The sequence below is a fragment of the Chiroxiphia lanceolata genome, chromosome 5 (assembly GCF_009829145.1).
Source record: "Chiroxiphia lanceolata isolate bChiLan1 chromosome 5, bChiLan1.pri, whole genome shotgun sequence".
NCBI lineage: Eukaryota > Metazoa > Chordata > Aves > Passeriformes > Pipridae > Chiroxiphia > Chiroxiphia lanceolata.
This window is the reverse complement of record NC_045641.1, coordinates 28,833,538-28,858,945: the sequence shown is the minus strand read 5'-3', so window position 1 is coordinate 28,858,945 and position 25,408 is coordinate 28,833,538. Positions and strand designations below refer to the sequence as shown.

Sequence of the window (25,408 nt, the reverse complement as noted above, 5' to 3'; positions counted from 1 at the left end):
TTCTTATGAGAAATGAAGAAAAAAATGAAAGTGCTGAGTCAAATATAGCTACTTGTCACTGCACCATGTCTAAACCTTGGCTATACCCCCAGTTGTCCACCGAAGCTGAAAAGTTGTTCAAACACATGGAGATATATTTTTAAAATTACAAGAAATTAGAAGGTGTTGCTTACTGAGTAGAATGTCTTCTTCCAAATAGTAATGACTCTAGCCAAATAGTCCCTTAGCAGTCTAATATCACAGATTTTATAACACAGACACTTATTTATGGTGTCCGTAATTAGGAATAGTTGTTTTAAAAAAAATATGCATCTGAGCCTTTGTGGACAAGCATTCCCTCAGTGAATTATTTTTTTTTTAATTACATGACAGCTAAAGACACTAACCTGTATAATACTCTATATTTTTCATGGGTTTTATCCAGCCATTTTACCTGTGTTTGGATCACCAAATACTTTTATTGAGGGGTTGTCAAAAAGCATGTAACCATATTGCAGACAAAGATTACCTGAGCTGATGCTACTCCCACTCTCAGTCATGGTTTTGCTGGTGCTGCTGGTGCAATCACCTGAGCAGACCACAGCTGAGACAGAAACAATGCACCGATGCTCCTATCAAACTGTGTCAAGTGTGCATGAGAAGCCCTCTAGAGCCTATGCAAGTGAACACATGTGCATGATGCTGTGGTGCATGATTTACAGTTATTGGCTTTCCTCATGGCTAAGTCAGAGCCCTCTGCATTATATGCCTTTGTGCACTGTAAACACATTTACAGTTCCTGAAACAGGTACTGAGGATTTTCTATTTCTAAGCAATCTATTCTCAGATTTCTTCCTGAAACTAACTTAAGATCAACCTAATTAATGAAGTTAAATTGCTCTTTAGTAATTTTCTTCTTGCCCAATAACCAGCAGAAGCAAACTTGCATTGCATTGAAGAAACAAGAACCAATTAAATCAATTACAATGAGAAATTTGATGTAAGGAGCTGATGATATCTTAACAACTCCCACCTAGTTGATCTACTTAGTAATTACTAGCATTTATAAGAAGCTTTCTCAGATCAGAACAGTAAATTCGTGTCTATTTTTATATAATTTGAGAGCCTAATGATTGCAAACTTAGGAAAAAAACAGAGGCTGTATTCCAGAGAGCAATTCTTTGCATATTTGCCTGACTTCAGCCTATGGCATTTCTTGCTTGTGCCCTTTAAAACCAACAGCATAACCCGTATCCTGTGCATAGGGTTTGGGAATCTGAGAAGGCAGAGGCCATACATATGTTTATAATCAGTTTTAAAGTCTGCTGATCCCCAAGTAAATGGAGGATTTCCTCAATATGACTCTTTCCATTCTACACTTCTGCTTCTTTGAAACACATAAGCTTATACAGCGGTAACATTTTAAGCATCTCTGAAAGGTTTCCCTCTGTTTCTGTATTTCTATTTAGAAAAAAACCACCTATCTAAAAAGTAACTCACAATCCTGCTGCAATGCACTCCAACAAAAGCACATTTCCTCTGAGTTCCACTTTGGTACTCGTGCTCCCTGTTGGCGTTAGAAGAACTGGTTGCCTCTCTGTAACTGGCTTCGCTGAAACAAGAAAAATTTAAATAATTAATTTCTAATTCTTCTCTCAATACCGATCAAATGCATACATCCATTCTCACATTTTGGACAGATTATGCTCTACATTGGCCGTTTAAGTCATTGTGTAACACAACTACAGAGCTCAACACATTAGGTTTTGACAGACATAACATATCTGTTAAATGCCACAATTTTGAACATATACATGAAAAATGTTATTATTAAAGACAGGAGCAACCGATACAAAGCTTTTACACAGACAACTATGCAGCCTTAATCTTAAGCAGCCCCTATTCACTTCAGCAGAATTATTATGGGGAGTAATAAGCCAGTGGTGTGAGGCACAGTGCAAGACTCAAAGTTACCAAAAATTTCTGGGCTTCCTTAAAAACAAAAATAAAGCAAAGTTATTTTACTCAAAAATATAAACCAAGGGGATGAAAGGTATGCCCTGCTTTGCAATATGTTTTAATACTTTCTAGACAATGTGAGATGTGGTTTCAGAAGCCTGGTATTTTCCTCTTGCTGTATATTTAACTTTAATTCAAGCATTTCCCCAGTCTTGTAATAAAGAACCATTGATTAACCTGTAAGAAATAACTACAGTAAATAGGTAGCTATAAATATAAGACCAATTTCTGACATTATACTCTGTTGGCTTTTGAAGAATTATAGTATTTCCTGTGCCTTTATGGAAGTCAAAATAAGAGTGTTTTCTGTAATTGTAGAGTGTTTTCTGAGCATCCTTTAATTTTCTCTTATAGCAATTTAATATATAGGATTAAATTGCTCTGAAGTGCAGTAGCAATCTGAAACATTACAGTAATTTTTATTTTTTTTTAATGTGATTAGAAACACAATAAACTCTACGTTTTTTAGGTTACAGGATTTACTGACAGATTAACATAAATATGATTTTAAATACAGTATGTGCTATGAATTTCTTAAAAACTAGTACACAAACATCATTGCTGAGAGAAAGGGGAAGTCTAGAGTCAAGAACGCAGCTGATAGTCACAGCAACAACTAATCTATCTCATATTTTAAGACTATGAAAATTCAGAAGAATTACCCTGGTGTTTCTGAGTTGTGAGCCAATCAAACAGTATTCTCCTAACTAATTGTAGTTAATATATTGTTTTGTATTCAGGTATTTATTTCTTGTTTGTTCCTCCTGAATAACATATAAGTTTTATGCAGAGAAGTAAAATATTCTGTGCCCATGTTTTATTTTGGATTTACATAAGTTATGGTTTAATATGTACAGAGCCCTGTTTGACAAGGAAAAAGACAAAATAGAGTAAATTATCAATTATTTTCTACATCACACAATATCAAGTGGAGAGTCTAGAACCTCAAGTGCTACAGAATCAGTGGTGCTCCAAAGTCAGCCTCGCTAAACATACACAGGCCTGTTTGGGAGGATTTAAGTCACAACATACAAAAGACAATTCAACATAAATTAATGGGAAGACCAGTTTAAACACCAAGCAAACAAAAGTCATCTTACTCCTACATAGTTATTTATACAGATAGTATTAAAGTGTTCAGATTTTTATTAATTCTAGTTTCACACTTATGAATTAAGATAAAAATGAATGGTACATACAATAAGATATTAAATGTGAAGTGCATCTGTTAAATGCTTAATTGTTGTTATTTGTTATGCAACATATGATATTGAATAGTCTTAGTGATAATGAACTATCAAACTACTTGGTAATTGGAGGAAAAATAAGAAAAAGCAACACAGTATAGAAGCAATCAACTAGACCATTTTTAAAATCTGCCCCAGTGTGAAAGGACTCATTTATAATAAGCATTTATATTTTTTATGAGCCATACATTACAATAACATTGAAAAATTAAATATTTGAAAGGATCACACTGTGCAGTCCCTTCCTAAAGTATGTATTATCACCAGCACTAATTGATACCTTTATTAGAAACTGAAAAGGGAGCAGAAGGTTAAGTAGCCATGGAGGTGAGGTTAGTTAACTAAATGCTACTGTGAAACAGGGAGTATCAGTGGGGACCAGTGTAACTCACCACCATAAATATCAGTGTCACTCAAATTAGCAGCTATAGTGTCATTCAATGAATCCACTGAAATAAACAGAATATCATGAAGAAAGCATACAAGAGGGATAAATAAAAGTTCTGGGAATCAAAAGGTGATGATATGGCCACGGTGAGTTAATCAAATGATTGATTAATTTGTTTCAATAGTTACAATATTCATAATAACTTTATATTATTGCACTGGAAAATCATCTGAAAACTTATTTTTTACATGGTATTTTTTCTATATTTCAAATCTTACAAAACATTTTTTCAGAAGACAAAGCCTTATAAAGGGAAAAATGACAGCTTTTAAAATGTCAAGAAAATTAGAGATTACATTGCCCAAGTTTATACAGTAGAACAATTTCTTATTTATAATTAAAATGACAACATTCCCTAGCGTAACACTACTTAAAGTCAGCGTATAACTTGAGAACTCTGGATAAATACTATGTAAGTATGTAATTAGGTAATGCAATACCTACTTGAAAAGACTTTTACAGAAATGGGTTGTTTCTGCTGTATAGTTTGTGTATGATTAAATCTTGCATAGCAGATATAGTCCTCCCGGGTATCTTCTGGTTGTACGTTAGAAAAATAAAGATCTCCATTTAGACCTTGGGAAACTCTTTCACTTTGAGGCAGCCTTTGGAAAGCTAAGGGAAAACAAGGACACATTTATCTCAATTATAATACACACTCCATTATTATGATCTGCAGACTCCACATTTGTTCAATTACACTGTTTGTGGCTTTGTACATACAGACATTTCTAAGTTTCCCAGTAAGTTCCCCTGTCTTCCCATTCTTCCCCAGTGGGTTAATCTACAACTTACATGAAGATCTCCAGCTGCTTTTGACTTCATGCTTTTGGGCTGTATGTCTGCTTGTTTCTTCATTTCTACAGAAATGGAAATTCTCTGAATTTTAACTTACAGGGAAACTCCACCATCTGGTCTTGGTAAGTAAACAATGATCTACTATGCAGAAAAACTGCAAAAAGTAAACTACTTCTGCATAAAAACCAAACTCACCATTATCCATCCAAAATATTATAGGTGGTGGTAAGCCAACAGGAGGTCTGCAGTGCAGTACTAGTGAATCACCTTCGCGAACCTGATGTGGTTCTAGTTTTTCTTTGGTCCACAAAGGCGATCCTGTAGAAAGTAATTTTAACACACACGCAAACTATGGATTGACAAAACCTCCAAAATTTATGGGAAAATGCACATAATATTCCAGAAAAACAGAAGTAGTACATGCATCAGAATGTTAAGTCCTGTCACATTTACTAAAGATTTCATTTTTGTTCTTTTTTTTTATGTTTTCTGGAAGAAAAGTGCAGCATTGATTTGCCAAAAGTATAATCAGCTGATTCAAATAATTTTGCCTTCTCACAAAAGGTTTTATAACTTGAAAAGTTTTAACTATGATAATGAAAAAAAATGTGATGTGCTAAATTAGAAGTAGACCTTCTTGAAACAATATTATACACACAGTTTTATTAAAATGTAAGAACAGCACATTTTAAGCTGAGAAGCTTGAAAAACTAATCTGAGATTAAAAAGCACATAAAAAGCTGTAAAAACAGTCCATTATTAATAAAAATTTTTTAGCCTTATCTTCTTTTTAGTCCCAATCTGTTCTGTAGTAAAGCTATTACAAAAACTGTGGAACACAGGCTTTGTAAAAAGAATAAAAATTGTCATCAGCAATGATGTGCACTAAGGATTTAAATATTTTATTTTAATAGTAGTGTCATATATACAACTCAGTTTTAAATATGATAGGTCATCTAGATGTACTAAGAAAAAAACCCAAATTATTAAATTTTCTAAAAAAGATTTGAGAGAACATGCAATACAATACTGAATCTAAGTATCAGAAAAGAGACTAACTTCTAACAAAATCACTTTGATGATTAAATTTTTAAGACAGGAAAACAAAAAGGCAAAAAGTTCATAAGAAAATAAGAAAACCAAAGTGTTTCACATTTTCTGAAAATTAAGAGCTTTACTTACTAGAAGGTCTTATAACAATATTGTTGGAAATGGCTGCTCCTCGTTCATTCCTTGCTGTACACTGGTATACTCCTTCATATGCTTCTGCTTTCCCACCATTCATAATATTTACGACAAGGGTCCCTGAATTTGGTTTCATTGTTACCTGTGCATCTTTATCTATATCAAAATGAGTTCCATTGCGTGTCCAGGAGAAGCTAAAATAATAAAAACAAAAAGAAAAGTTTCTTCTTGAGTTACCTTTTGCAGATTGTATGAAAAGAAGAAAAAAAGTAGTTAACAAAAAATGCATGTTATTCCTTCTTTAGCAGATAAGTAAGACTTCTTCCCAAACTAAATGAGCTAATAACGTGATGCAGCACTTTTAATATGAGAAATCAGGTAATGTTTTAAGATAAAAGGTTTTGGCTGAACTTGTTAACAGGAGCCATTTCAAAGTCAATGTTTTTTTTTTTTAAAAATACATTAAAGGATTCTGAGGTCAATCATACATGGAAAAGAACTGATTTCGTTTCTGATAAAAATGATGCAGTAACATATGCAAGAACTGATACTGCTAAAGCTGAATTAGCATTTCCATCATAAAACCTATTGTTGAAAGCACCTGTAAACCTGTCTTTTAAAAACTTGCTCTGGGCTGAAATGTGCCATCTCAGGCCCCAGCAGAAGACTATTTCTTTTAATTGGTTTGGTGATTTTGAAGTTATGCAAATGAATTAAAGACTATGTGGTGAGTTTGATTTCTTTTCACTATTATAACACAACCAACCATGACTCTTTAAACGAAATTACATAGTCTGATGGCTAATAATTAATCTAGTAAATTTATACTGGTGCTACTAAAAGCAAGTATAAAAGTAGTCATTAAAAATGAAGACTAATAGAACCCACAAAAAAATTGTAAAGAAGCAGAGATTCACAATCTGCAACTTAGACCGTAAACACCAATTTCTTATATATGCTCTGTTAATGGTCAAAAGTATAGCCATAGAAAACTAGACCAACACCTGTGAAGTGCTGAGTGCTCACAGGTTCAAATGCTGCAAAGAGCAGCTTTCATACTTGTTACACTTTTGCTTCAGAATCTTAAGCACAGTCTATGTGCTTACTGGTTAGAATGCTTCCTAAAATAGAAACTTAAATGGTACTGGAAAAGCTGAAATTCTAAGGGACTCACACTGTACACTGACCTTCTGCAGCATGCAGACATGCTATTTGCACTTTGTGGTGGGAGACAGAAGAACTAGACCTGACCAGCAGCACTGCACCACATTGCAGTGTTTTTGGGAGGACTAGCAGGCACAGCGAACCAACAGCAAACTTCTTTCTTATAACCTTGTGAATGAAGCTTCAGAAAGTGGGGTTTCTGTAATCCTCTGCTACCAATAACTGAAGGATGCGGGAAATTGTAATGTAGCTTCAATTGAGAGGTAGCATATGTTGTACAAACCCCTGAATTTGAGAAACAGGAAAGTCAGTCTTTGCTGCTCAAGCAGCACATCCATAAACCTTTATGCCAGATGCTCTGATCAATAAGAAGCTGCCTTGTTCTAATAACCAATTCACACCGTGGGCTGAGAAAGTTCAACTTCAGAGCTTTTGAGCAGATCAAGTTCCAATATGCATTTGCAGGTTATCAGGACTGATGGTCCAGACTAACTATTGATATAAATTAATTGGATATCATATCTTGAAAAATAAGGAAGACTAAGCACAAGCTTGTAAAACTCATGAGAAAATTCTGTACTGAAATCCTGTCCCTTCCTCTGTAGTAGGGGAACAAAGCCAGTTACAGGTTTGATGGGGAAAATGAGGATGTAAAGCAGCACACAGCTGCTGAGCACTAGCACACAGCCCAGGTTAGTTAGTCTCACAGACAGCATCCTTTTTCTCTCAGGTAATTCCAACCAAAAAAGACATTCAAGAGAAACATCTGCAGAAGCAATACGGTTGTCCCAAAGTGCACAATAATCATCTGATCCTCCGGGTCAATACCCAGACTCTTAAAAATGTCATTGGGCCAGCTAAATTAAAGTGCTGGTAAACACAGCAGATCTGTGGCACTCCTATCATTAATGGAACACTAGAAAGGGTGAGAATATCCCAGACAATCTCCATCTTCCCCATTCTGCTGCCCAGCATGATAATGACCAGGATGCCAAGGCAACCAGCAGGAATAATGTACCAAAAAGCCTGGTTACCCAGAAGAAGTACATTTAATGAGCTCTGTCTGTGTCTGAATGAACAGTTATAGACTGACCTTGCTAGTAAGCTGTAGCATAACATTGCTGAGCACAGAGAGTTGCACATTTCTATGTTCATAGTCTCTGAAATCAGAGGCAGATACTAACAGTGCCAGAATGTATCATGGCTATTGCTGTTTCCAGTACAGGTACTCAGTGTCTTGAAATGAATAGTTTTTAAGTATTTAAAGACCCTAAAAGAGGACCTTAAATTTAAAGAGGACCTTAAAATGGACAAAGATCAGGAATCTGATCTATGTGGAGGGCTACCATTTCTGTCAAAACCGAAACTTAAGCCTATTAAATACTCTTGCTAAATCAAGGCTACTGAACATTAAAACTGATACACATTATATTCTGACAAAATGTATTTCAAGATGAGCCTCAAAAAACAGAATGATTTACAAAACATTAAATGTGAATTTATTAGTGTTACTCTGAATTCATTCAACGTCCATTGTTCTTAAACACAATGCTTAAATCTGGAATGTGATCCAGTTCATAGTACAGCATGTCTCTGTGTGTTCCATGGGCATTTACCTATCTGTTGTTCAAATAATTGTTTATTATTTTATTGGTAGAGCTTTGAGAATAAAAATACTACAGTTGCTTGATGAATACAGAAAAGTTTAAATGTCAAATATGAGAAGAATCAAACCACTATCTGGTAGCTGTTTAAATTACAGAGGTAGGGGTGCATGCATGTTTCTGCATGTGCAAGCATATTCATACACATAATCTTGTTAGTTTACAAAAGTTACAGTATTTTCTCCTAGTTCTTCCATGCTGTTAGGCCAACAAAAGCAAACCAAAATGCTACTAACCTAGGAGGTGGCTTTCCTTTGGCTTCACACTGTATTACAATATTCTCTCGAGGGTCAACAATGTAATCTTTTGGAGATTGATGAGTTATCGTAGGAGGTTGTGACACTTCATTATGGAATATAAGAAAGAGAGACGAATTTAACAACGCTTTCAACACATCACCAAACCAGTTTTGTAAACAGAGAAAGCAGAATTGTGATTAGCAACCAAATCAGTGACAGAAGAATGGGATTAAAGTATCCTTTGTATCAGGAGGCTGAAGTGCTCTACCCTTGTAAATCAGTGTAGCTATACTAACTCCCAACTGAGCTATCCTGATTTACTGTGGGTGAAGATCTTGGAGAAAAAGTTTAATGAATGTCACTTCTATACCTCAGATTTCAACAGATTTCCACAAACCCAAAGGACACTCCAATTCTAAGTCCAATAATCTGAAATGAAGAGTTGGAAGGCATAAACCTTCATAAAATGTTTTTTACTACACAGAAGGAAAGAAACACACATTGCTTTGTGTTTCTAAATATTTTTTTATTTCCAAATTCTCTATGGGTGTAACCCTTTTCACACATTTATTATGCTCAAAATAATCTATAAAACATGCTTTTAGGAACTACTTTTCAGGAGTAAAAAATGTGTTAAAAGACTCTGTAAAAATGACAAAAATAGTACCTACTTTCCAAATAAAGTAAACATGTAGGAAAAGTAAAGTACTGATTCCCCAATAAGGAACCCAATAAGAATTTAGTCAATCTTGTGAATTGCCCTGGAAGAAACAAACATTCCACATTTGTAATTTGTCAAGTACTCTAGAATGAGTAGCACAAAACAGAATTGATTCACCTGACACAGTAGTTGGTGCCTAGCTATTTAACATAATTTATAATTTTTTATTAATATCTATGCCGATTTTTGCATTAAAAATATCATGTCTGCGATATTAAGATAGTGAGAAAGGTGTCTTCCTCAACATTATTCATCTGTTTATAGTTTAGTATCATCTAAAGGAACCTGTTTAATAACATGCCCATTAACATCTTTGTCTGAATGTTGTAAATTGCCTGTCCAGCAATGCTACTGCTTTGGGGTAATTTCTAGCAACTTGAACCAAATATTTCAATCACTAGAGTTAGCTGTATTCTCATGCCTCTTTATAGCCAGTTAAAATTCTAAAACTGGGATTTTTACTTTAAATCTTCCCTACCATTATATATTAAGTAGTCTGTTGCACAGACAGAGGTAGCCTTCTGTAAAACCCTGCTGACAAGAAACAGCCACGGAAAAAACATCAGATCATGAAATCATTAACAAAATACAGCAGCTAAGCAGAACAGAACAGGCCATGCAGAACTGGGTTTTGCTCCTCATTGCAGAGGGGAGAGTCCTTACATGAGAGAGGAAGTATTTTTACATGATCATGCCTTTGTGTGTATTTCTTTAGAGGCACTTTGAAGACAGTCCTTTTCCCTCTCAGGGGCATATTTCAGGGTCAATACGTGCCAGATGTTTACTTGGGAAAAGCAAATACACTCTGAAAAGGGACATGACATGAACACTGCCCAACCCACAGGATATTCCATCTGATGCACATCAAAGACCTGAAATCTCTATTCCTGTGCTATGCACTGCACTAAAACTGATTGAATTAACCATGACACTAGAGCTTAGTTAGGAGAAGCCATAAAAATATGAGGTCTACTTAAATAACTGTATTCACTATGGATATAAAAGTATCTGCAACTCAGATATGTATAATAGTACAAAAGTACATATATTCCAATGAATTTATTTTTTATCAAATACATTTACTCCTGAAAGTAGTCATAAAACACTGCACATGCTGATACTGAGTAAATATTTTAGTGTTCAGATAGCACACCATCAAAATCCACACAATTAATTGATTTATGTACAGTAGTTTTTTTTCTGAACACTGCATGCACAAAACATCTAGATACAGCAAACCAATCAGTATTACTTTTCAGCAGCACACAGCCTAGTTTTAGTGAAGAGGAACTTACATTCTTCTAGAAGTTTTGCTTTTATTCCCACATCAGAATCAGCAGTTGAATGGACAAATGGAGATTAAAGAGAAACTTTTGTTAGTGAAAAGAAAATTAGCAATTTTGAGAGGGAAGATAAGTATGTCTGACAAGTACATTGGTCACCATTAAAAAGTAAACATTTAAAACATTTAGCACTGTAAGCCATGCAGGAAGGCCTGAAATCCCAGCTACAGTTTTCATTGTGTCAGTTATTACTACATTTATCTCAAAGCTCATGGTATAAGAAACTTTTCTGAAGTGTTGACTTTTTAAGGGCAACCATGATATGTGATTTTGGTCTTGCAAGGACACAAAACACTAATAATGAGGAGACAGCAATTCAAAATCAGTGGAGTGCACTGCCCTCATGTTGCAGTCAAAATCAATCCACTCATATGATCACAAAGAAGAACAAAGAGAATGCTTCAGGTTAAAATTACTCTTGTAAATACAGAAGCACCTAATTCTACTCAACAGACTTGCAACCCCTTTTGGTTTGAAAAATAACTAAAACAAAAAAAAAATCATCTTAGCTGTCACATCTTTATTGTTTACTTCAAATGTTTTGCATACACGTCTCTTTATCAGTAATGTATTACAGCAGGTCAAATGCCTTTGGGTCACCTACATTTTCAGTAGGTTTTAGGAGACACTGACTAGGAACTAATGAACTGCAAAGAATAGGAACTGCTAATCTGGATGAAACCTAAAGGTTCAACTGATCAACTGTGTTCTCACCACCAGGTCTCTGTAGTGGATACTTACGGAAGACCCACAGAAAATATATGTCCTTCCCTTGAGGTGCTCTCCCAGAGCCCATTCTCATCATTATTTATGAAAGCAATAACATCATTACAGATGCAATTTCTGTTAATATTAGTTTTGGCTAAAAATTCAAGCATGTGACTTTATCAGACCTAACAAAGTCATTAAGCAGTAAGGAGTAGGGAATTAAATTCTCAGTAGAGAACTAAAATGATACATCTAAAAGAGCTACTAATTTTTGTCTCTTGATGCATTGCTGGTAAATTTAACCTGAAGTCTTGCTCTATAGATAAAGATATTTGAGTGGTGCACAATTTATATTAGTTCCTAAACTACAAGATGGGGATTTAAAACACTATTTATAGACTGTAAAGATATTTATACAGAAAAATTAAGTTTAGAAAATAAGACATTAATTCAAAAACTTTGAATTACTCTTTAAACCAAAGCTTATTGCTCTAAAGACATTTAGAGAACAACAAGTTTGATGTGATTCAAATATATTGATCTTGTTACAGAAATACAGGTCACTGGTTTGATAAGCTTGTAAAATGCATGGAGGGGGGAACCTACTAAAGCAGTTGCAATTTATGTCAGTGAAATTATTAAAGAAAAACATGCATTGTGGAAGGCAGGAAGGTATCACAAACATGGGGGTAAAGAAAGTCATGCACATTAGAATCATAGGCAAATTTACTGATGTATTAATCCATCAATTTAACACCAGCCCTAATGTTCTCTTCCCTGGTAATTAGTTTAACAAATGAATAGTCACTATGAGGTGCAACATGGTTCACTGAATCCTGAAAATGTGATCATGCTTATTCTAGAAAGAAAATAGCAACCTAAAGCATGAATAATTTAATAAAATCAGCTATTAGGACTATAAAATGCAGTATCTACGATTGCTTCCTTTTCAGCATGGAGTCCTACCTTCAAGGTTCCCCACTAACACAGTCTTATATTAGACAAGAACTTCAGATCTTGGGATTTCCTCTCTTTCAGATATTTCCTCACAAATCAATGCTAGAGTTCCCTGCTCAGTACATATTTTTAACTTAAAGTTAAGTATTTAACCGTTTTCAGGCACTGCTTAGGAAATCTAAGAGCCTAATTTACCCTTTGGGATCAAAAAATAAGATGCTTTGAGTATCTGAATTTTAGGTATTTGAATCTTTTACCACTTTACGTATCAGCTCCTGCAAACTTCTTCTCTGGAGGTAAGGGTGATTGATGACAGCAACTAAGAATTGTCATGGGGTTTTCAGCAAATTATCATTGTGATCCTAACTTCACAAATAATTAGCATTTAGCTGGGCTTCTCTGCCCTTCTTAATTTTGATCAAATAATGTGTTCAACAAAGGCACACTGAAGTGTAAGTAGAATCCTGTGAGAATCCTGTGTTAAACCTTCTCAAGTGAACAATGTAACTCATTTTATTGCACAGGTTTTGAAAATCTTCAGTAAATAAGTGTAAATATTCATAATCATAATGCCCTGATTGAAATGTTTATCTCCACGTTTAGCTCCATGTTGGAGTTATCTTCAGCTTTCTACAGAAATTATTTAACTAAATTGCCATTATTCTACACTTATTTAGCAGGTTAATACTTACAGTCAAGAGGTACGTCCAATGCAGAAATAATTTGGCACAGAAAGAGGATCAAGAAAGGTTTACTTGCAGGTATGCTCTTCTTTTTCATCATGATTTTAGGCTGTACTGAGTAAATCACACTTGAAGAATGAAGTGCAACTTCATCAGACTAGGTAGCTTGCAATAGTTATGTAAATATAGACAAGAAACCTGTAAGCAAACAAACAAACAAGAATAACAATATGGAGATACAATGGAGAGTTGAATGATCACATACATCTTAATAATACTATGAAATACAAGCAGTCTACATACTATATCCAAGGGTAATAGTTACACCATATGTTCTAACGAAATCCAGAAGTTCTTAGGACACCTAGATCCTATCACCTTCCTAAGGAAGCTACTGAACAACTCCTATAACCTTATTGAATGGAAATAGAGATGCCTCTCCTGAGAAAGATAAAGCATCAGTCCAGCTAGTTAAAAAAGAGTATATACTAAAGACAATAGTCCTCTGAAGTAGATTCAGTGGATTAAAGCTCTGAAGGTCCACCTAGTCTCTCTTGCAATCACCTTGCACCAGCCTTGGAAAGAGTTATTTAGGCATCTACTCCAATGAAAACATGTCTGGTCACAAATCTGCTAAGTAAACTGTAGGATCTTCCTGCAGCTTTGAGTTAGGTATCTCAACTTTTCCCCACTTTGGAACTCGTTCTAATGCACAGATGTACACTGAACACTTCATGAAGTGTACACAAGAAGACTTCATGAAGGTGCTGAGGTGCTACCTTATGGACTATACCTAGGATATTTTGATTCCACTCAAAATAGATAACATCAAAATTTGTCATTTCTAGCCTGAAACCAAAATCCAATTAACTGTCAGCATATTAGCAAACACTCTTTTCCTTTCCTATGTGATGGAATGTCAGAAATGAAACTTAAGGGAAACCTGTTCTTGGAAATGTGCCAGATTTTCCTCCTCAACCAAGCATGAGAGATCACATTAGCCACACAGAATGATTCAGGCTCCCTTCTTATTTTTACTGCATTTAGGACCAAGCTCTAACTTACAAGAATATTGAAGGAGTGAAAACTAACTGCTTGCAAGCCCCATCAGCATCACCAGTGAGCTCAAAAGAGCTACACAGCCTTAGAATCCAAATTATGCTTACACAGTGCGTTCTCAGAAAATGGACATCAGCTGAGAAACTACTTCCCAGATGCCAGATGGATCAGAAAGTCAACAGTCATCAGCATTAATTCACCTTGAAGAGAACACTTCCTCAGCTATGGCTACAGATGTGAAACACAATGTTATCCAGTCCACAAAGAGTTAAGTTGCAAAGAAGTAGCTGCTTTACCAATGTTAAATAAAGAGTTATTTGTGCTTTCTGAAGTTACTTACCCCATCTATGTTAAGAATTTCCATCAATCTTAACATTACAGAAGAAATTATGCCTCTTAATTGCTGCTGTAAATGGTGTTTCTCTTTGTATAGTCTTCTGAGCAGAGACTGGAACTGGAAACCAGAACTGAGGTGTAGAGCTCAACCTCTCATCCTAACCTAGCACACCAAACTCCCTGATTCTTACTGCCACTATCTATAACACAAATCTATGTTTCAAAATCAAAATGTTTCCAGCAGGTTAGAGTCCTAGAGATGTGCTGCTCCTTGGAGCTCTTGGGAACTGCTGACTAGGGCACCACCGTAGAGGACAAATTGCTTATTCACATTCAAAACTACCTATAGTACTGCATACTGTAATGTAACAACTAATTATTTGTCATGGCAGATTAGAAAAATTACAAAACTCATCTAAGAGAGAATACCAGAGTTCTAGCCTTTGCATAATTATTTATACAAATTGGAACTGCACTCACAGACAAGGTGGCAAAATACCGGTTTAAGGTATACAACAGGAAAGCATGACAAATACTCAGACTTTCCTAGAAAAGCAAACTGAACTTTATTATACTTTAAATGAGCACTCTAAATTGTTGAGGCTTTAGCTGGGGAAGGGGAGAAGTGTTTTCTTCATTCCATTTTTAGCACATATAATTTATTACACTCCTGCTGCAGTGAGCAAGGGGAAGGAGAAGAGCTTCCTTTGAGAGTGCCTGAGAGCACTCCAGAGTATTTCCTGCAACAAAGCGCTCTCCAGAAAAGCTGATTTTGTTCCACCAACCACAGCTGTCTGCTCTTCTCCACACTGGTCTCCTGATCTTTATGTCATCTCCTCATTACAGCATCACTACAATTAACAAGGTATCCTCTCTCTACAACGCATTTGACCCAGGTTTTACAGGATACTCTTTGAAGTATTCCACAAGTGAAGCTTGACTTTTGTTGTTTCTTCTCCAAGCAACATTTCAGTTCTCCTCACAAAACCCAGAAAACTTGATTATTCAATTTATTGTCTCGTTCTTTTACCACGTAAAATGAGTATTGCAGTGATTTGAGAGTATTTTAAAATTCAATTGCATTTCCTTTGAACAAGTACAAATGAATGCACAAGTAGTGGTGAATCAGGCATGTGCAATTAAAATGATTGGGAAAGTAATACCCTTGAGAAAATGTCCCACGTTTTATACCTGTGCTACTGCAGTATTCTAGTAGGATACCTATTGAATCTACCACTTGGACATTTGGATATATTATGGGAATTCAGCAGGCAGTGGGAATTATAAAGTTAAGCCTGCACACTGACTTTACCATTCCTCAGAGAGGCAATGTGCCCAAATGGTTTGTGATAGAACATATTACTGAAAATGGTTTTAGGTTTGTCAGCACAACTGGGTGCTCTTGTTGAATATATTCAAGGTTTAATCTGGTATAATTTCTTATGAATACATCATCATGGCTGGGCTTCGCGAACGAAGATTTGGGAAGGCTTTATCCACATTTGTTACAGGCACGTTGGTGACTTATGAGGCCAATACGTGACAGACATATCCGGTTGCAAAAGGCACAACAGAAAGACTCCTTAGATGAAGTATTCAGCAAGACACGGTTCTTCCTGCGTTGCCTTTTCTCCTCGAGAGAGATCCTGCGTGTGTTCTCAAAGGCTTCCGCTGCGTTATAGATGCTGTGTCTCCAAGCCTCCCGATTTGAGGCCAGAGTGGACCAATTATGGTGATCAATATGGCCAAGGCTGAGATGTTGTTTCAGGGAGTCCTTGTATCTTTTCTTCGGGGCTCCTCTCTTGCGGCAGCCAGTGGCAAGTTCACCATAGAGCAAGATCTTAGGGAGGCGGTGGTCCTTCATCCTTGAGACGTGCCCTGCCCACCGCAGCTGTGTTCTCATCAGCATGGCCTCTACACTTGTGACTGCTGCTTGCTCAAGAACAGATGTATTGGTCACATAATCTGACCAGTGGATGTTTAAGATTGTACGGAGGCAGCGCTGATGGAAGCGTTCTAGGAGACGCAGGTGGTGGCGGTAGATGACCCATGATTCGGAACCATACAAGAGAGTAGACAGCACTATGGCTTTGTAAACACTGATCTTGGTGCTTTTCTTCAAGTGCTGCTAAGTAGAACTAAACATTGCTTTGACATAATATTATCTGCTACAAAATAAGGCCAGGCCTCTAAGCGATCAGTGTAAAGGCTTCAATTTCAAAACTTGAAATATTTATACAGCAGATTGCCTTTTCCTCCAGATGATTTATTTAAGATCTCTTGTAACTCAGACATTTTGTCCTACCCTTTTCATAGGAAAACATATGTATTTTCTATACTCCTGTACCATATGTATTTTCTATACCTACATACTTCTTAGGTACTTAACAAAATGTCACTTGTTATGTCTCCTGTGCTTCTTGCTGAGATGCTGACTGTGACTAACAACTTTGACTCCCATTTGCTATAGTGTAGTAAACAGGAGTCAAAGTAAGTAAGAATGTATAAGCAAAGTATAGTAATATTTTATCACAAAGGATAATATCAGATTTCAAAAGGGAGGAGTTTTATGTATGACAAAAGATAATGATCAAGTGAGAGACATCCAACTTTTTTCACTTAAAAAAAAAAAAGTACTACTTTTCACAAACGAGCTACAGAAAGCCACAACTGGAAGAATGAAAGCACAAGTGAACCTGAGGTAAACTATATGGAGAAGTACAAAACACAGTTTGGTTCCAGTGGTCTCTTCGCTGGTACCATTTGGACATAAACAAAAAAACCAGATACTTTGCAAACACAAAAAAACCCCCAGCATATATACAGAAGGGATCATTTGGGATGCAGAATCCTGGATTGCTTTTCATATTATAAAAATGGGACAAGGATCTTCTCCTTAATTTTAACAGTTCAAGAGCAAATGAATCATAGAATTGTTCAGGTTGGAAAAGACATTTAAGACCATCAAGTCCAACCCAGCACTGCCAAGTCCAACTATGTTTCTAAGTGCCACATCCATCTGTCTTTTAAATACCTCCAGGGATGATGACTCAACCACTTCCCTGATTGGCTTGTTCCACTGCTTGATAATTGTTTCAGTGAAGAAATTTTTCCTAATATTCAATCTAAACCTTCCCTGGAGCAACTTCAGGCTGTTTCCTCTTGTCCTATTGATTGCTGTTTGAGAGAAGACACTGGTACATCGCAGGTTACATCCTTCCCCTCTGAAGGAAGTCTCTATGCTACTCCCTTAATCATATGTCCAGGCACTGTCTGGAAGAATTAGGATTGGATCAGGTCAATATCTGCCACAGAGAGTGTTAACAATTGAACAGTATCTGGGATTATAGATCCACACCCATGCACACACACCCACAACCCCTCGGTATATTTTACTGTGCTATACTAGTACTGAATAATACTAATTCCTAATTGGGATATTAATACAGACAGACACATTCTCAATGGACATTTCAAAGGTGAATCAGTTAAGGCTCCAGTTGACAGAGGGAACATGTTTTTCCTCTAGCTGTCTTCAACATAATCACATGGGATCTTTAAGTGACTTTAAAGTGGTGCTGCAATATTTCTTTATTAGGATGTAAGATGTGTAAGGGAGTGTATTTACTGACATTCAACCTAGTGCAAAGTTAAAGATAGTATTTTCTAAATGTAATATTGTTTCACAGAGATTTGATGTATCAACTGATTATGCATTTCTACTATTACATTATTTTAAAACAAAAAGGCCTCTATGAATGTGAATGAAAACCAAGGTCAATGTAATAAATGTGAAAGGGTTATAAAACTGCAAGACAGAAAAACTGGAATATTTCATACACATTAGGAAAAAAGCAGTCTCTTCTATATAGACATGATTGAATTAATGGGGAACAAGTTAGACACTGAAAATTAGAGGAAAATTAGTACTGAGCAAAACACTTCCTCTGCTTAATTTGCCTAATACCTGTATTTTTTATCATAGTGAAAAGGCAGATACAATCAGAATATAAGAAAAAATAAAGAGTTTTCAAGGAAATCTGTTTCAAAGAAGCCACAAAAACATATCCACACATCATGAAAAGCAAATTCAAATGAGGTAAATGTATTTAGTGACTTGTACATAGAAAAGAGTGTTGATGGTTAATAAATAAAAAGAACAAAATGCTTTCTTTTGAGGACAACTGCAATACCTTTATCACTTAATGAAAGATCTTTACAGGGCTTATGTGTTTTATACAACTATGCTAACTATGCAAGTATCAATAAAATGATTTAAAGTATTTTTGAACAACTGGTTTTGAATTTCACACTTCTTTTTTTAACTTATCTGGCATTTGCAGTAATAGGTAACATAAAAAACTCTGACTGGAAACGATTATTTAATTTAAAATCTTTCAAATAGAAACAGATAACAACACACTTAGTGTTACAGTACCTAAGCGTCATGGACACAGTACTAACAGAAACAAGAATGCTATTTGAGTATTGTCTTTATTATAGCTATTTTTTATGAAGGTGGTATGACATAATAGACTAAATACCCACACGTGTGTTAACAAACCTGAGTACTATTCACTCCTGAAAAGTGTAGGCAATTCAACTTCCATTGGTTTGCTTTCCCCATCATTCTCTTACCTATTAGATGTAAATTATCCAGTCTTAATCTACTTACCACAGGACATAATAGCTCTGGAGTGTCTGAACACAGGTGTCCATAAAAAGAAATAATTTTTAAATTTTCCAAAAGTATACCAAATTAGAACTATTTCTCATCTTATAGAACTTTTCTTGAAAACACCCTACTGCTTTCCTCCAAATTATTCGTTTGTCACAGTCTACGATAGTTTTGGCCTTTAAAGTCATCAGGGAATACTAAATCATCTTCTGTGACCTCCTGTTTATGAAGCTTAAGCCCATTACTTCATTTGTGCTGTAGAAACATCCATATAAAGAGGACTGGATGAAAAATAAACTATGCAGACAGAAGTCCTGAATTCAAGAAGATCTCCTCATCACTAATTTAGATGCTGCAGATACCTACTAATGTTAGATGGTTATATGTACTTAGTAATTTTCAAGCTTTTTTGACAAAGGCAGATGGCCAAGCTGTGTGCCACACTGTAAACATTCTTAGCAGTTCTATATACAGTGAAAAATCATCAGCCTGGTCACGCTCTTGGACTGCCCCTACACTCAGCGTTATTCTTTTGGCTCGGAGGCTGTACTTCAGCATTTACAGTGGTCTCCTTCCTTCCCACCAATGAGACGCAATTTCCAGTCCATCTACTCTCATCCTCTATTTTCCACCACGGGAAAGCCACTTAGTCCTTGAAACTCCTTCATAGAAAATCCTATATTAAGACTTGCTAGCTGGTTTGTTATTCATTAAAGTCTGGTCTGTTTCATTACAAGTTCAGTTCATGTGTTTATTAACCGGTTTCACACAGTAATAAGTCAAATGCTTTTCAAAGTCTTTAACACTGACACTACCATCTTATTAAACTTGTAATTTTTTCAGATACTAAAACATTAAAATCAAGTTTTTTGCAATCATTTGTTTTACAAGCCCTACTTTCCAAAAAACTATGTTGAGTAGAATCAGTTTTACTCAAGGCCTTTAATTCCCTAGCAGATGAGTCCCCAATCAGCTTTTTCCATATGTTCACTGTGATTTATATCAGGCTATATTTATCCTGCTCAATCTGCTCGTCTACTCTGAATCTGGGCAGAACACCAGCTTTCTTTCAGTTTTAAGCAACATATTAAAAATGAAAACCTGTGAACTAGAGATCTCCCCCACCAGCTCCTCTAGAACTCACAGACAGACCCTTTGTACCTAGACCTACTGAATTACATAGAATCATGCATCTTCAACACATATTATTCAGTATCTACTAATGGTTTCTATGACTAAAAAAGCTCTCCATCCTAACATGATGCATCATAATTTTTCTTCCAATTCATCATGTTCCTTGCAATAATATAACAACAGAAAGATAAGAAAATGATTGTGAAGTAGATCACAAAACAATGCTAACTCTGTTTCCGTTCTTAAGACTTGGTCCTATTAAAAAAACCCAAATATTTGTCTGCTTGTCTCCTCCATGGCAATGACCAACACATCTGCCATGAGAACAGAAGGTCTTTCACACAAGTATCAGTACTGACTGCGCATCTGCACAGCCCCAGCACAACGAGATCTGATTGCTCTGAGCCTAACTTCAGTATCAACTGCTGAGCCAGCAATGGAGAACAGCTTCAATCATCCACCCATTTTGCATCGCTACTGAACTGCACTTGTACCAGGTCACTGGACACCCACCCAGCTGATGCACCCTTGCACAAGGTTGACTTCTCTGGCCCTGCCAGGACTGAGCAGGGTTAGTGTTGTCCTTCCCTGAACACCATAAAATTTCAGAGCTGCTAACTGCAGCATCATTGGTAGACCACTATGAGCATTGTGATACAGCTAAAAAACCAAGAATACAGATCCTTAAAAATTCCACTCCTATTTCAACTCTATGCTCTTACAAGTACAAGTGCCACAATCTAGAAGCACCCAAAAATGCAGGGGAAAAAAAACCCCAAACAACTAAGCACAGAGTTTAAATGTGTTATTAAGGGTTTCAGGTAAGCCTATAACCTCAGTCACATGACACAGACTCAAATCTTGAGAGCAGCCATTTAAGAGCCAATCTTTAAAACACTGGAGCAGAGCTAATCTGTCCTTTTACAGTTGTCTTACATATTCCCTGAAGTCCTATATTGGATTTGGCCCTTCTGAGGATTTAAACAGAGCAGCACTTACTTTCTAGATCCTGCTCAGCTTAAATTATAAACTGCTTTGGCTGGGATGACTATATAGACAGCAGGGCAAAGCTGTGGATAGCCCTCAAACAGGGAGATAAGGCTAGTAAGCCTGGCAAGTTCAGATGCCTCCAGAGTCAAGTGAGAATATACGCAGCACTTTTGCATTGCAAATTTAAACAGATGTATCAGTCTTGCTTGGGTTTTTCTGGTGTCCTAAACTCTTTTTTTCACCTTTTTTACCTCCTCACTTAAATGATGGAATGGAGCACAAAAATAATGGTTTAGTGACATCTATTTCAGTAGTCCTGTAGAGTCATCATAGCCTGAACAAATATGCTTTCTCTCCTATGCATATATGCATACTTTGCTGTCTTTCAAAGACTTGGTTGAAATGCTTGAATTGAGTGTAACTTTGCAAATCAGCCAAAGACCATGAGTTTACACAGGAGGGAGTAAAAACATAACTTGCATCTTTTTAGAGAGAGCTTGTTTGGCTTGAAGTGAATCACTAAATAGGGGGGGTCCAGGAAAGGAGAGAATTTTGCTTAATTATTAAATTTCTCAGTAAGTTAGAAAGCATTCAGAGTGAGTGAGAGAAAACAAACTAAGAAAACACATTTTTACAGCACATGAATGGTAAAAACAGGTACCCAGGCAGGAGCTGACTCAGATAAAAGCTCTCCTTCATCTGCTGCTTGTCAACAGAGTGGATCTCATGAGTGGAGATTGGTGGCCTTCTTGACGACAGCAGCCATGAAGTGATCGAGTTTAAAATTTCTGTTGACAGGAGGAAAAGTGCCAGTAAAACCTCAACTCTGGACATGAGGATAACAGACTTCAGGTTGCTCAGGAAATTAATAAGTAAAGTCCCCCAGAAAAATGTTTTTGCAGGTGCTGGGCTCCGTCAGTGCTGGTCACATTTTAAACATCACCTCCTAAGGGCACAGGAGCAGGCAATTCCCAAATGTCAGAAGTCAATCAGGTGAAGCAGAAGGCCAGCTTGGCTGAGCAGGAATCTTCTCTTGGAAATAAGGCAAAAAAGGAAGGTGTGAAGGTCAAATGAAGAAGTCAAGGTCAAGTAAAGAATTCAGAGATGCTGCTTGGCACTGGAGGGAGAAAATTCGTGCAGCCAGAGCTCAACTGGAGTTGAAGCCGCCAGAAACTTGGGGGACAATACAAAGAGCTTTTTCAAATATATTCATGGCAACAGGTAGTATAGAAATATCATTGGCCCATTATAAGATGAGGATGGTCACCTCACAAACAGGAACAGAGAAAAGGCAGAGGTATTTTCTTTGCCTCTGTCTTCAACACAGATGATGGACCAAGGGAGTCTCAGTGCCCTGAGCTGGAGGACCATGACTGTGAGAATGATCAATTGCCAGTTGACCCTGCAATTGTGTGGGATCTGCTGCTCCAGCCGGATCTCTACAAATCTACGGGATTCATCCCAGAATCCTCAAAGATCTATCTGATATCATTGCAAACAAACCCTCTCTCAATGATTTTTGAGTGGTCTTGGGAATACCGAGAAGCTGGAAGACTGGAAAGTGGTGAACATTGTCCTGATTTTCAAGAAGGGGAAGAAGGAGGACCCCAAAAACTACAGGCCTGTCAGTCTCACTTCAGTGCCTGGTGAAATTAAGGAGGAGATTATTCTGGAAGGTATTGAAAATCATCTGAAAGACAACACAGTCATTGGTCACAGCCAGTAAGGCTTCATGAAAGGAAAGTCCTGCTTCTCCAACCCAATTTCCTTTTATGACACCTAGCTGATCAAGGAAAGCCAGCTGATGTAATCTTTTTGGATTTCAGTAAGGCTTTTGATACTGTCTCTCACAGGATCCTTCTGGACAAAATGTCCAGCACACAGCTGGATAAACACATCAGGTGGTAGGTGAGCAACTGGCTCACGGGTTGAGCACAGAGGGTGAAAGTGAATGGGGTAACATCAGACTGGTGACCTGTCACTGGTGAGGTTCCACAGGGCTCCATCTTAGGCCCTGTGCTCTTCAACATCTTCATAAATGACTTGGATGCAGGACTGGAAGGGATACTAAGCAAGTTTACAGATGACACAAAACTGAGAGGAGCTGTTGACTTCCTCAAAGGCAGGGAGGCCCTGCAGAGAGACCTCAACAAATTGGAGGACTGAGCAATCACCGACCATATGAAGTTCAACAAGGGAAAGTGACAGATTCGGTACCTGACATGGGGCAACCTTACCTGTTCATACAGACTGGGAATGAGATGCTGGAAAGCAGTGCCACGGAAAGGGACTTGGAGATCCTGGTGGATGGCAAGTTGAAGATGAGTCAGCAGTGCCCTGGCAGACAGGAGGGCCAACTGTGTCCTGGGGGGTATCAGGCAAAGCATCACCAGCTGGTCAAGGGAATGGATTGTCCCACTCTGCTCTGCACTGGGGCAGCCTCACATTGAATATTGTGTGCAGTTTTGGGCACCACAATATAAGAAAGTTCTTAAGCTCTTATAGAGCATCCAAAGGAGGGCAATGAAGATGGTGAAGGGCCTTGAGGGGAAGCTGTATGAGGAGCAGGTGAGGTCATTTGGTCTCAGTGCTTATGAGAAAACAGTGCTTAGGAGAAAAAATATTGTATTATCAGACTGCTACGACAGACACACCATGGTGTGCAAACAGAACCTGAAGGAAAACTGTGGAGTGGACAGAAGGAAAATACTATCATCCTGTGTGAACACTCCCAATTCAATGACTACAGTTTGTTCCTTGTAAATATGCAAACAGGATACTCAGCTGAAATGCTCCTTGAAATTTTAACTTCTTTATCCAAGAGATATGATAAACAGATTTTTTTTCTTTTTTTTTCTAATTTTTTTCCACTCACCAGAATTCAGAGCATGAGTAATATATTACTCATGGGTACTCTGGGTGATTACGTTCTTTGCATCCCTACAGCTAACCCCAAAAGCACTGACTGTCCAGAAGTACTGAAGTATTCCTGAAATCCTGGAGATATTCTTGTAAAAAGCATACTGTGGAAAAGAGCAGAATCCGATTCACAGACAGGGCAACTCCTCCCTTTGGGAAGTAGAGCAGAAACCACTAATATTAGCATGAAATGCCAGAATAGCTATGCTAAAGAGGAGGTCACTCAGAATAGAGACAGTGCCAGAAACTGAGGACTAAGGCATTCTGTCAGATATAAAACCCTAACAAGTACATGAACAAAGGAGGGTAAACAGTGCCGAAAGAACAAACTGTACAAACTCTGCTAGCTGCCTTGGGTACATTTTTGGAGATGGGGGTTGGGGACTAGCCACCTATGTGCAACATTTATTTAACAGGTAAAAGCATGTTTGCTTTTTTAATTTTAATTAATTCTGTTAAAGTAGCTACAATTACATGTTAGCTTGCATTAAAAACTGAAATGAATTGAGAGCTCAGATACAAACACTTCAACACTATAGAAATACTCTTGTCTTTCTCTCTTAAAGTGAGAGCTGATAATGTTCACAATGATTATAGCTGTGCAAATCAGGTCGTTTCCTGCTTTAAACAACACTAATTCATGCTGACACTGTTCCCAAAAGAATTATGTGAGACCTAAGCAAACGAAACAACTCCTAAAAATTTGCAGATATCACCAGTGTTGTGCTATGTATCATAGCCAGGTCACCATGCTCAGGATTGCTGCTGAGGATCGTATGTGCAGGGATGACTGGTGCCTTAACAACAGCCAGAAAGAACTCACATATTTTAACATTTTCTGACTTTATCACTTTTTTATATGAGTATCTCTAGTTCCCCCTCACTCTCAAATACTTCATAACAACTCACAAAGTGCTAATTAATTTCAACACCTTCATAAAACCTGACTGCCACAGCTGGACACCTCAATTCTGTAGATAAAGTAAAGCAGGGAAGGTTGGCATTCAAGTTCTCTTTTTTTCCCTGCTGCCTTTGTTTGGGTTTTTTTTTTCATTGCTCCTCCACTCATCCCTAGTGAGTCTGCACCTGGAGTGCTGTGTTTAGTTCTGGGCTCCTCAATACAGGAGAAACACGGAG

General features: G+C 37.0%; 1 protein-coding gene across 50 annotated transcripts in view; it reads right to left on the bottom strand.

Moving 5' to 3' along the window:
- NRCAM (neuronal cell adhesion molecule) overlaps nt 1-25,408 on the bottom strand; it is a 156,019-nt gene that overhangs the window by 55,779 nt on the left and 74,832 nt on the right. For 25 of the 50 annotated variants that reach the window (XM_032687356.1, XM_032687357.1, XM_032687363.1 and 22 more), the window contains 8 exons: nt 13,165-13,353; nt 10,760-10,777; nt 8,741-8,846; nt 5,674-5,870; nt 4,687-4,809; nt 4,138-4,308; nt 3,638-3,694; nt 1,480-1,591 (listed from right to left, as the gene is read on the bottom strand). In XM_032687356.1, the coding sequence (XP_032543247.1) occupies nt 1,480-1,591; nt 3,638-3,694; nt 4,138-4,308; nt 4,687-4,809; nt 5,674-5,870; nt 8,741-8,846; nt 10,760-10,777; nt 13,165-13,255 (875 nt within the window). In that variant the 5' untranslated portion in view covers nt 13,256-13,353. Of the gene's footprint in view, nt 1-1,479; nt 1,592-3,637; nt 3,695-4,137; nt 4,309-4,686; nt 4,810-5,673; nt 5,871-8,740; nt 8,847-10,759; nt 10,778-13,164; nt 13,354-25,408 lie in introns of those variants that run through there. The other 25 variants (XM_032687371.1, XM_032687383.1, XM_032687359.1 and 22 more) reach the window with 6 other exon arrangements.